The sequence below is a fragment of the Lepidothrix coronata genome, unplaced genomic scaffold (genome assembly GCF_001604755.1).
Source record: "Lepidothrix coronata isolate B3197 unplaced genomic scaffold, Lepidothrix_coronata-1.0 Scaffold6, whole genome shotgun sequence".
NCBI classification, from domain to species: domain Eukaryota; kingdom Metazoa; phylum Chordata; class Aves; order Passeriformes; family Pipridae; genus Lepidothrix; species Lepidothrix coronata.
In genome coordinates this window covers 8320546-8333597 of record NW_016690186.1, presented here as the reverse complement: position 1 = coordinate 8333597, position 13052 = coordinate 8320546, and the positions used below count along the sequence as shown (strand labels likewise).

The window sequence follows — 13052 nt, the reverse complement described above, 5'->3', positions numbered from 1 at the left end:
CAGTTAAATTTATTCTTCAGGATTATAAAAATTGACAGTAATTATTCAGAAACAATCTGAATTTTCCATTAGGTTTTTGCAGGAATATATGCACCAACTTTTATAGAGGCCGCACTTTAAAATTATTCCTTTTGCAAACATAGTGTCTTTGTGTTACTTGTTGTTTAATTTCATGTTAAATGTCTCATGTTTTAACTGGAGCTTTTACTGTTCGTTCCCAGAACCTTTCATAATTGAGCCACAGATTTAGGTCTTTAACCAAAATGAAAACAAATTAGGGGTTACTACCTGCAGAGTTTGAGGGAAGGGCTGTTGATGTGGTTAAGGGAGTCTGGGTATGGGTAAGAAATGTGGAGGAGAATGGAGTGTAAGAGGAGATGGGAGAGATAGAACTATTTCTCATTCATAGGGAAAAATGGTCCTGTACTGCTAGTCATGGTAGTAGAGTCTTAAAACATAGCCCTGAGCTATCAAGGTCCCTGAAATGGAAGCGTAATTTGCTCAGTAACCTCTTCCAGCCACTTTCCCACTTTGTTTTTTTCCATCTTTCACTTTATTTAGTACACCCTCAGCTCTGTGGGACATTGGATCAGTCTGTTGTGCACTGAAGACAAACAGCTGTAGGACTTGGGAGTGTGAATGCCTCTTGAGTATTGGTCACTTGGAATTTTTATGGCTGCTTATGTATTTTTATGCCGCCTATGTATTTGAACAACTTCTATTTTAAATTAGCATCAATTTAGGTAATGCAAAAGCAACTTGCTCATTCTGTCCCCATAAAATATAAATGTGTGACAATTAGACAGCACCAGAATTAAGAATTTTTCTAAAACAAAATGTAATTTGCAACAATTTTATCATGGAAAAAGTAACTCAATTGCATCAGTTTCAATTGTATTCCTAGGCTTTTCTTTTCATTATTTCATTATTTTATTATTTCATTGTTTATTCCAGTTACCCCACATACCAAGTAACACACGCACTGGAGAAACTATGTGAAACTCAGTTCTGATCTGAATCTATTAAGAGAAACAATTTTTGTATTAATTTAATGGGATTTTCTTTAAGAATGTCCTTGGGCTCAATTCATTGCATGCTTTTAAATTATATCTGCCTTCTAATTAGTGTTAAGATGCGAAATTTAAACGTTGTGCATTTTTTTAATTGGAATATCAAGACACAGAGAGTGTTTTAATGGAATGTTCCTTAACTAACCATGCACCTGATTGAATTTCCTTAAAAATATGTTTAATTCGGCTTTTATCAGTTGCTTTTCCACAATAGGGAGGAACTTGTGCTTTCTGTGGTTAGAAAATTGACTGAAACTACTCTGTCCTGGTTGTGAAGGCAGTATGGCAATAAATGCTTGATTATGTGGAGGGGAAAGAAAATATCCTCTGAGTAGATTAGATGTATTTTTTTAAAAATAGTAAAGTCATACTGAGTGGTAAAGCACTGCTAACTGTCTTGCTTGTTTCCTTTTCAAGAACTGTCAGTATAATTCTGCTGGGGAGAAATGTGAGCACTGTAAAGATGGTTATTTTGGAGATGCCACTCAGGGTTCCTGCCGGATGTGTCCTTGCCCCTATACAAACAGGTACAGTAAAATCTTGTAAGAAGTCAAGGAGGGGAGGAGAAAAAAAACATGAGAGAAAAACCCCAAACCATAAGCCCAAACTCTGCTGCCATAGGCAGATAATAATCTTCTTCTGTGTTCTCATATTGCCCAACATAGTGTGGCATCAGACCCATTTGAGACACATTACACCAGCAGTAACTTGGTAGTCTGTCGCACAGCTTTGCCTTTTCTAATGAGCTGAGCATTCTAATTCTCACTCAGACCCTGAACTTTATCTTTATGAGTACATCCTCAGCTCAGTGGGACATTGGATGGGCTTCAGAGGCATGGTGCTCACAGCCTTGGGGAGCCCCAGGCAGTTGGAGTGGGCTTACCTACAAAACCACGAGTAACTCCTTCATAATGACAAATGTAGGATAGAAGCCCTTTCCCTTACTGGACATATCCAGGATCTTTCTTGTTTACTGAAATGCAAGATGTTTAACAGTATTACTCTGGCTAGGAGATAAGTAACAACAGTGAAACAAACCTTTTATATGAATTCAGAAAAATTAGTAAGATGCAAAAATAATATAAAAACATTCAAGCTCTTAAGCATGTATTTAGAACTCTGAAAGAGTGCGGTTGCTCTTCCTGTGGAAGCTCTGTTGGAAGTGTAAACACGCTAAGCTGAAAAAATGAAACTTCCTTGGATCTAATGAGGTTGCCAGGCTTTTAAAATTGGGCAATAAATTGCATTTTAAATGCACAATATGTTTAGGCACGTTGTCATCGTTGGTCAGTTTTGAAATGTGTTAAATAAAACCAATTTTTTTTTTTAAATTAAGCTATAAATTGCTAAAGGCACCACATAATATTTGCCAGGTGCATTAGCAAACACCAACTAAGCTTAAGTAAGAGATTTACACTATCAGACAATAGACAGGTTTTTCATTTATCAGAGAACTCTCTGATAGATCTAGTTTTGACAGCCTCTTCTGCAGGTTCTTGCCTGAAGCTGACTGAACATGTTTTAAGAGTGCTGAAATACCTAGAGAGACCATAAACCTATGCAGTTTCATAGCTGCACATTAGGGTAGTGAATCTCATTCCTGACATAGGAAATGCACCCCACCTGGCATTATTGGAGTTGCAGTCTTCCATTTAGTAAAATGATATGCAATGCTTAGTGCAGACATTTGTCTTTGATACACAGACTTGCTTTATCCAACTGTTCATAGATTAAAAAATGAAAATAGCAAACATGGCCTGCCCCACTTCATCTCCTGCCTTCTCCTTCCTGATCATTGGACAAAATAATGGTTTCTCTCCAAGTGAAATTTGAATCCAGATAATTCTGCTAGAAAGAGCAGAGAAAAATATTTATTGTGTTAACCGGATATTCCCCAGAGATTCCAAACATACTGCACAACTTTACTCAGCCTTGGTTAAAAATACCCTAAACAATATTAGCTATGTAAAAATATCCACTAATATTGTCATCCATTAAAAAGGAAGTAAAGAAAAGAAAAGCTATACAAACAGGAGGAAATGTTGTCTAGCACAGGCTATTGATTCTTGCCTACTAAGATAAAATAGCTACCCAGACTTGTTTTATTTTATGACATCACTACTAAGGTTTATTTTAGGCACTCCTTTGGGTAGTGCACTATTAATAGTCAGTCCACAGGGTCAGGAAAGGGTTATTTTTTAGTCTAAGGGAATAATTTACACAAAAAACATGAAACTTCAAAGAATTAGTCACAGTAGATTATCTAGAGGCAATTAAATTAGCTGAGAAGTACTTTGGTGGTATAAATACTTTTTAATCTGAAAGTCATTAAACTGGACCTCAAGAGTGTAAAACCTATTTGATGATGTGCTAACGATAATATTTTCTTCTTCTCAAAGATTTGCAACTGGCTGTGTGGCAAATGGTGAAGAAATTCAGTGTCTCTGCAAAGAAGGTTATACCGGAGTTCGTTGTGAACGGTACGTGACTTGTTTCTCAAAACTAATGTTTTTGAGAGGCACCATAAAAAGAAGTATGTCTGTATTGGGTAATACATACAGACATATGGTAATATTGGGTAATATATGTCTGCATTGGGTAATATATATGGACATAGTATGCACATGCTTAAGGATTAGCTATTTACATGGAGAGCTGCTAAAAAGTGGTGCTCTAGTGTAATTCCAGCAATCAACCCAATGCTTCCTTGAGGAAATGTAAGCAATTCTCCACAGACTAGTGACTACACAATTTTTACCAAAAAGAGAAGTGTCAGCCTCTTTGCTTAAGTGCCCTATGCCTTGCCTTATCCTGCACTCTGGTAATAGTAACTTCCACTTCCTTCATCCCTTTTCAGGTTAAAAACATCGTCCTGTTTCCTCCAATGTACATGATGGTGTTTCAGTGGTCTTAATTATCCCACAGCAACCAAGTAACATTTAGCACCATACCCTTGATCTAAAATCATTCTAATGTGATCCACAGCTGGAGCATACACACACCAGGCTGAAGCCATCTCTTTTGCTGGAACATTGCAGCAGTTTGGCAAAGCCAAGGAGGAACAACATGGCAGTTTGAGGCAGGCAGATGAACCAATTTCACTGAGTTTCAAATCCATGGAGAACTTAAGTGTAATGTGGTTTGGAAACTTGAGGCTATTAAGTCATGATGTCTCATCTGTAGACAGGACCTCAGTAGGACACTGTCTTGTGCTTCAAGACTGTTATCTTAGACATCTAATCTGCAGGTTATAGAGACTTTCTCTTCTAGATATAGCTATACGTCAGCTACTCATCATGGCCCTTTGATCCCACATTACCAATCTTATAGGTCTTAAAACAGAGTGACTTCTAGGAGTATTAGCTAGCCAGTCCGGACAATATATTTTACCTGTGAAATATTTAGGGATCACGCACACAGACTGCTTTGCTGACAGGTGGCAAGAGGAGGTATCACCCAGCCAGAAGGGTGATGATTTCATTCAGTTTGAAATCTCAGCTGTGCTTGCATTGTGATCTTCCTTATTACATGTTTTCTGGTGGGATCACAGACCAGAGTGGTATGGTTTGCTGGGTTAAGCCTTGTCAAATTCCTTGTGTATATGTGTATCTGTGTGCACTGTATTTTTTCAGATTAAGGGAATTATTCCTATAAGAGCATTGTGGGAGTGCTGTTATTTTTAGAAAAAAATTCTGCAGCACTTACAAAGATATTTTTAGCATAGTACAGAGGATTCTGTAAACCAAAAATATATCCTTTCTGTTAAAGTCAAGACATGAAATTAAAAGTTCTTGAAAGTTTCTTCAGGACAATAACTGGGATTTTTTCTCAAGGGAAAGTATGTTTCACAAAAGTAGCTTCAAATATTTAATCCAAATTACTTGTATCTCTTTATCTAGCTGTGCTCCAGGATATTTTGGAAATCCACAAAAATATGGAGGCTACTGTCAGAAATGTAACTGTAATGATAATGGACAGCTGGCTAGCTGTGACCACCTGACCGGAGGTACGTGAGGGCCTGTAAACATGGGAGAGAGTGTTGTTTTCTTTTTAGGAAGCAAAGAAGGAAGGTACTTGGATAAGCTGAACTGAAGGAAAGATCTAGACTTAAAAGAAATGTAGATAATATTTTACAAAATGTAAGATTTCCTACAACATAACAACATAGTAATAGATGGGCTGTCCTGAGTCATCAAGTTTACCCTTGTAAGCCATTTTATCCTATATTTCCCTTCATAAATACTACCAATTTTTTTTTTTTTGTTTCATGGCTATGTTTTTAAATGCATCATAGTTCCTCTGCTGACATGGTTAAATTATATCATGCCAGTCTGTGTTGATGGACTTATGAAACTGAGCATTCTCAATATGCCTTGTTAAAATGTATTTGGCACAGATTAGTGACGTCTTTGGAGCCTGCATCAGGCACTGCCTTCTTAGGTATTCAAGCTAACTGCATTTACAGTGGAAGCTAGAAACTGACCTCAGGAGGCTCTTTTATAAATCCAGCTATACACTGCTCTGCTAGCTAAGACATCTGTGATTTTCCCATAATCGGTCACACAGGTACTTCACTACTAGTAAGCTCTTATATAATACCATGGGCATATGTTTGCTTTATCTATTATAACTTTGAAGTAGAGGGCCTGATCCTACATTCCTCGGACTGTCTTTACCTCAATTCACCTCAGTCCCTTGGGATACTCCTTTCTATTCAGAAACACATAAGCCGCTGCTCCTGAAATGACCTTGATTCTCCCATATTTTCATTCTCCAAGAAAATTTAACTTTTCTTTCCCTGTAGACAGATTTTCCTCCTCATATGTTAGTGAAGTTTCCAACTATTAACTCCAAATATTTCTCTTTCAAATACGCTCTTCATTGCTCTGCATTGCTGTTCACACTGCAGTCTAGTAACTGCAAGGATCACATTATCTTTCTTTGGCCACAGAAATTAGAAAACCAGCAGGTGATGTGAACTGCTGTTGGCAGCTGGTGCAATTTTTCAATAGCTTGTTCTCATTTCACATTTCCTCATTGAGGTAATACATCTCTATTATATTTATACCTTGTATGGAACAGATCCAACCAGTGTTTGATGTTTTATCATTCCTTTCTTTTTGAAGCAAGAGTTTGTTGGCACAAACTAATCCGTAGGGCAAAATTCAATGAGCCAGTTTGTTTTCCTCTAACTATACGTTCTGATCAGCCATCTCTTTCTCTGCATTAGGAATAAAACCCTCTGTGATCATCGGCACAGCATGTTCTAGAAGGTTTCTTTTGCGTGATGTTCGGCGCTTGGCCAACACTTCACCATTTCTTGGCTGATGCTGTTTGTGCACAAGCTGTAATAATAGTTTTATTTAATTGGTACTTCACAGCGACAGCTGAAATGTGTCTGGTGTTAGCTGAATTACAACAGCAGAATTGCATGGGTATTTGAATTTCAAAATAATTTCAAAATAATTTCCTTCATTCTCTCACAAATATATTCTTTGTGACTTGTCTGCTTTTGGCAGCAACGATCACTACCAATCCCATTTAACTTCCTGATGATTTAATGTGCAAGTGCCAAAGGAAATGGCACATCTAGGCAGTTTGTTCCAGGCTGTTTCATGCTGCTGTTAAAGTTCAGGTCCAATTTTATCACTGTACCCTCTCGCAGTTGCAAGCTGTTGTTGACTGTTGACAGCAGCAGCCTATATCAGGTGCATCCTTTTCCTGCGGAGTAAAAGACATGGAATGATTAGGGTTGGAAAAGACCTCCAAGAGCATCAAGTTTAAGCTTTGACCAACATGCACATCTGTTTTCATTTTCAAGAGGAGATGATATTTTGGCAGTAAGACCAAGCCTGTAAAAGGGACTTGGGCATCAAGACAGGGAAGATTCCTGTTATCTATGTAATATGATTTGTAGGAGCCAGTTCCTCTCCTTCCTCCTAGAAGTTAGGATCCCAGGATGTTACAATTCCATGTGCACTTGGGGATTGTTAAGCTTCTTGTAACAGGGTTCATAAAGCAAATGAACAAAACGAAGGAGCACTGTGGAGATGCAGTTACTTGTGCTGGCTTGTTGAAAAGTCTGAGGGCAATGTTTGTTATATACCACCTCTATCTGTGGTCCAAGCTCCATGCCTTGGTTTATATAAAATGCCTCCTTCCGTGCATACACTGTGGATTTCTCTCAAGCTTAATTAATACCTAAATCTTGCAGTCTGTGACAGGTATGAAGGAAATCCATAAATATTTCTTAGTTCCTTGTGGGTAAGACATTCTTTGGGGAATCAGAATCTGTGGTTTGAACATGGATACTAAGGTAGATAAAGGGGTTTGAACTTACATCCAGGGTAAAATGCTTTAACAGTATAGTCATAGAATAATAAAATATCCTGAGTTAGAAGGAACCCACAAGGATCATTGATGTCCAGCTCCTGGACCTGCAGAGGACAGCCCCATGTGACTGAGAGCAAATACATACTGATGTCCAAAAGCTTCTTGAACTCTGTCTTGGCTCCAATGCCCCTGGTGTTATTCTAGGCAAATTCTAGGAATACATTTGGCACACGATATGAGAGTGTGCTGCTGCTACCCAAGTGGCATATATTAGGGGATTACACTAAGTTTCCTTTGAGGAATGGAAAAGGCATTGCTTACAGCAAGGGTTAAGTGGGAGCAAAATATTTTGGCATGTTCAAACCTTCTGGGCATTTCAGATCACTGACAGTGAGCGTAGATTTATGGAAGGGCAGCACTGAGTTTTAATGGCTGCCAACTATGAAAAGTGAGGGCAAAAATGAAATAGTATTTCCATAAGAAAACTTTGGTTACTAATGACAATCTTGTCATTTCAGAATGTTTCAATAACGAACCAAAAGATGTGGATCCCAATGAAGATTGTGACTGTAAGTAATAAAATAGAACTTCAGTTGGATTACTTTCAGCTGGTTTCAGATGCATATAGCCCTTTTAAGGGCTACAGAGTTTAAAAAGGACTGGAGGTATCCCATAATAAACATTTTAAAAGCAAACATTCAACCAAACACTTGGAAAAATGATTAAAGAGGCAGTCAGCTATTCAGATGTAAACGGGATCTCCTTCTTATTTCTGGCTTTGGTCACTTTCCTTTATACTGCGGGCTTTGTTGTTGCCTTTGTTCTTCAGGCAGCACCAGATGACAACCTTCAAAGCATTTCCATTGCATCTCACTTATTAATGTGCTCAATGAAATGTTCTCTGTGTCAAATATCAACGATATATATTGATTTCCATTGCTCGTGCTCCCTCCAGCTTGCGATAGCTGTGTGATTACACTGCTGAAGGATTTGAGCACAATAGGTGACGAGCTTCAGCTCATTAAGTCTCAGCTGCAAAATGTCGATGCAAGTACCCACACGCTGGAGCAGATGAGACATCTGGAAACACGCATCAAGGACTTAAAGGTAGGCACACAGAAACAGAGAAGTGGATTTCAGATTAAGCAGGTAAGAAATGAACCCAGAAGCTTAGGTTTTGTCAGTTTGCAAGGGGACGTACATCAGCATTTGATTTCAAATACCAGATGCTGGCAGCACTGGGCTTCACTTGTTAGAAGATATCTGTGGTTTCTGTGTCATGCTCTGAAATAGAATTTGTATCTCTGCTTTTTCTTAGGCCTGCTCCCCTTGAAAGTTATATTTCTGAGGTTTCCCTCTGGCTCTGTCTTTTTAAGCACTTCATATCTCTGCATTACTGAAAAAAAACAATATTCCAGTTGCCATTACTGAAATTAATTTTGAAAACATGTTTTTTAGTTGGAATAGCTGTTGCTATACTCACAAATAATAAAAAACAGGTTTTGGGAAGCAATTGGTGAGTTTTCGTGTCAGTAATGCTGCTTTTATTTACATTGGATAAGGGTCTAAGCACATGAATGTTTTGCTTCTTGACTCCTGTGTATGGGTGATTTATTGGCTTATTTTTTCCTTTCTTTTCAGGTCTTATTGAACAACTACCATTCTGTTGTTCATAATCAAGGTTCAAAGGTAGATGAGTTGGAGACAGAATTCACTAAACTAAATAGTGATGTAAATGCTCTTCAGGAAAAGGTGACTTACCAAATCAATTTAAAAATGCACATCTCCTGAGTATATATTGGCATGCTGTATCCAGATATTTTTAGTCTATTATTTTTTTTCCTTGCTAGGCTGAAATGAACTACAAAGCAGCTGAGAGATTATTTAATAATTTTGGCCAAACTCATCAGAAAGGAAAGGATTTGGTTTCACGAATACAAATAGTTGTCAACAATATACAAGGTAAAAAATAGTTTCTAACTCCATAACATGATTTTTTTTAATGGAATCTTTTCAATTTATTTACAGTATTCTTAATTAAGCAGGAGAGGTTTTGTTAGAAAACAACGTCATAAGTCAGAATTTAGTCATAGCTCTGGAATTCACACTTCCTATTAGAAATCTAATATATAATGTTAGTTTAGGAGCCTGTCTTCCCTATGGAGTGAATAGGGACGGAGAAGCTTCACCACAGGGACATTTAGAACCACAAATTGACTATCCTGACTTAAGTCTAACTTTATTCTAGGTTGCCATCATAGGCTCTTTAAAGTTAGAAGCTTAAAATTATTGCTGTGAAATTGGTCATTTGGGACAAATTTCAAGCTCAGTGCCATCTTACTAGCTCTGGTTGTGTGACGTGGGATACTTTTCTTCTTAATAGAATTAATGCAAAATGGATCAGCTTCAGTGAGGAATTCAGGAATAGGCCTGTCTATTTCAGAAAAGGGATTGGTGCTGTCATTTGTGTCTTTTGAATAGGCTTGAGCTCATTCTCTCTTTGACTTTGAAAATGCTTTTTTTCAGTGCTCCTGGAACAAATAGCTGGTACAAATGCAGAAGGTAACAGCTTGCCCTTGGGAGATGCCTCTGAAGAACTGGCAGAAGCTCAACGCATGATGAAGGAGATGCGAAACCGTAACTTTGGCCAACTTCAAGCCGAGGCAGAGAAGGAGCGAACAGAAGCTCAGCAGTGTAAGTGCTTGTTTTCTCAGCTTCTTACTCTCCAGAAAGATCAGTCTTAAAACTGGAGCATTATTGATTGTTTGGGATGGAGTGCAGGGAGGGGCCTTTTGGAGTGAATCCCTGGGATCTGTAGCAGTTGTTAGTCAACAGGAAAGTGGTAGTTTTGGAGGGGATTTAAAGGCATTTTTAGTTTGTTTTGGAAGAAACTGAGCTGAGTTGGGGAAGAAACCCAGTAGATACTTCTTTTGTAATTAGATCAGTCTCAGTAAAATAAAGATGTGGCCATTATAATACACCTATGCAGCACTTCCGTGTATTGTAATACGTAGGCTGTGGTATGTACAGCTATTTTAGAGAAATTACGGATTTAATTTAACAACAGATTTTCAGAAGCTGCTAGAGTAGTTTGAGGGCCAGATCATACAAGGATTAGGAAAGTCAGAAGTTCTAGTTGCACTAGTTGTACTCCCTTTTGTGTTCTCTACACGTTTGACTGGGACATTCAGAAACTTCATTCCAGACATGAAAGACAGCAAGAACAGCAATGTCACAGGCATATCTCCTAACCAGGGGCATAGCTGAGGAATGTAAGAGATTAAGAGTCATAGTTAATTTCCCCCAACTTTGAACTTTGATACCTACCTCTGAGAAATTCTACTGTATCCTATCTTGTAGGCAGTGAAATAGCACTCTTAAGAGATTAATTTGATCTCTTTTGTGTTCCTACTCTCTTTCAGATTACATGGGTCCATATCTCTCCACTGATTAAAGGGGAGACATTGATGACTATTGCAGTTGTAGATGTCTACACTGCAGTTGAAACTGTTGATGAAATTGTGTTAGTTCCGTATTAAAAAAAAGAAAATTATTTAGTATTTGCAGCCTCACCCTTAGGTAATTTAGAAAATGTTTATTTGTGCTCTGTGTCTGCAGCAGCAAAATAGTGAGCAGATTTGATCCAGTGAGATGCTGAATACTGTCTCTGCTATAGTAACACTAAGATTAGCACTGCAAAGGATGCTCAGTACACACAAGCACAGCTTTCTAATCCTAAATGTCAAGCCCTTTTAGCCCTTTTGAATGAACTTTGTTCTGCTTCTCTTCTTCTCTGAAAAAAACTTTTCTTTTTGGTCCCAATACTGCAGTACTGACACGTATTAAGAATGAACTACAAAAGTACCACCAAGAAAATCATGGGCTTATTAAAGCTGTGAGGGATTCACTGAATGAATACGAATCCAAAATCGCTGACCTTCGTGAAGCTCTGAATGATGCAACAGGGCAAATCAAGCAGGCTGAAAACTTAAACAGAGATAATGGAGTTCTGTTGGAAGACATTAAGGTAATGTTGGGCTTCTGGAGAAGAAAGTTAGAACTCGGGAGATAAGAAGCTTTTGATTGCTGCTTTTGACCTTACAAAGCCAAGCAGCACTAATTCTGTAGGCTTTCTCCAGGATCTCTTTCCATCATTTGATGTGTGCATGGATAGATGTAAACATAGTCTAGTCCCACTTGTGGCCTCTTTGTGTGACCAGGACAGTGTGACCAAGGCATAACTGATAAGAGCAGGGAAGAAGAGTATCTTCCTAGCACTTCAGCTGCCACTAGTGTTTTTGTTTCCTATTCTAGATCAAATTCATGATACTGATGTACTTTTTTAGTAAGTGCTTTAAAGTATTTGGCTTTAGCAGCTGTGAAAGATGGGAGCAGATATGTGTGCAATACTGTTAAATTATTTGGGATTAATGGTCTACAGAACTGCTTCTGAGGTCTCATCAACTTTTCTTTTTTCCTCAGAAACGGATTGAGGAGACAAAGGTACAACAGAATGGTATCTTGAATGTTCTGAGCTCTGCCCGATCTTCCCTGACGCAAGCTAACAGTGTACTTGGATTATTGCAAAAGAGCAAAGAGGTATAATTTACCTTCTTAACACAAGGTTAAAAACCCCAATATGCTGCTGTCACTGTAATGGGTAGCATAGCTGGGAGACGGGGCTCGTTTGAGCCTCACAACAAAGGATCTCACGGCCCATCCTGGATGCAAAAGGAGTCTGCCTGCACAGGTGTCTGTAAGGGAAGCTCGTTGAGGGTTGTGATCTGTCTGAGGAAGATACTGAACTGCAGATGTCAGAATCTGGGAGAAGGTCTGTGAGAAATACCATAAGCAGTTGTGATATTCTTGTATTTCTTTCTGGGCAATTGTTTTCAGCCACAGTCAGAGACATAGTGGGCTAGAAGGGTCTTTGCTCTGACTCAGTTTTTATGTAATGGGTCTGGAAGCATAATGTAATGACTAGCAGTTGTTTCCAATAACCTGCAGAGTAAGCTGGAACATAATGTTTTTCCCCTTGCTCTCCTCAGATGCAAAGTATATGTAACACTAAAGTAGACAAGTACAAAATCAAGCATGTACGAATAAAATAAAATAAAATTTTATCTTTATAAATCCATAGGAATATGAAAGCCTGGCTGCTCAGCTGGATGGAGCAAGGAAGGATATGAATGAAAAACTGACAAATATCTCATCAGCAAGCAAAGAACCATTGGTAGTGAGGGCTGAGGAACATGCCAAATCTTTGCAAGACTTGGCAAAACAACTAGAAGAGTATGTTGCCATTCCTGTAATTGAGTAATTTTTGTACAGAGCATCCATGGTTGTAGTGGTCTGTCTGTAACTTCACTTGCTTTAATAACTGTTTGCAAAGTTAGAGAGAAATTAAGTTGATCTTTTTCTGCTTCTTTGTAACGTATGGAAGTCTTCTTTTTTCTCCACAAAACAGCTCTTCCTGTATTTTCACTGATTTTTTTTCCCCTGGAAGTGCAAACTCCCATAATACTCTTTTATACTACTGCACTAACACTTCATTAACATTTTACTAACAAGAGAAAGTCCTCATGTACAGAGTAGGAAGATGTTTAGCATATTTTTTTGTAGAGTTATTTCCAGTACTCGTACTCAGGG

General features: G+C 38.2%; 1 protein-coding gene across 4 annotated transcripts in view; it reads left to right on the top strand.

The window, feature by feature from the left end:
- LAMA3 (laminin subunit alpha 3) overlaps nt 1-13052 on the top strand; it is a 106917-nt gene that overhangs the window by 73630 nt on the left and 20235 nt on the right. For all 4 annotated transcript variants that reach the window (XM_017833417.1, XM_017833411.1, XM_017833427.1 and 1 more), the window contains 11 exons: nt 1488-1597; nt 3470-3550; nt 4970-5076; nt 7922-7972; nt 8359-8510; nt 9045-9155; nt 9254-9365; nt 9930-10097; nt 11234-11430; nt 11886-12002; nt 12544-12695. In XM_017833417.1, coding sequence (XP_017688906.1) covers nt 1488-1597; nt 3470-3550; nt 4970-5076; nt 7922-7972; nt 8359-8510; nt 9045-9155; nt 9254-9365; nt 9930-10097; nt 11234-11430; nt 11886-12002; nt 12544-12695 — 1358 coding nt within the window. The remainder of the gene's footprint in view (nt 1-1487; nt 1598-3469; nt 3551-4969; nt 5077-7921; nt 7973-8358; nt 8511-9044; nt 9156-9253; nt 9366-9929; nt 10098-11233; nt 11431-11885; nt 12003-12543; nt 12696-13052) is intronic.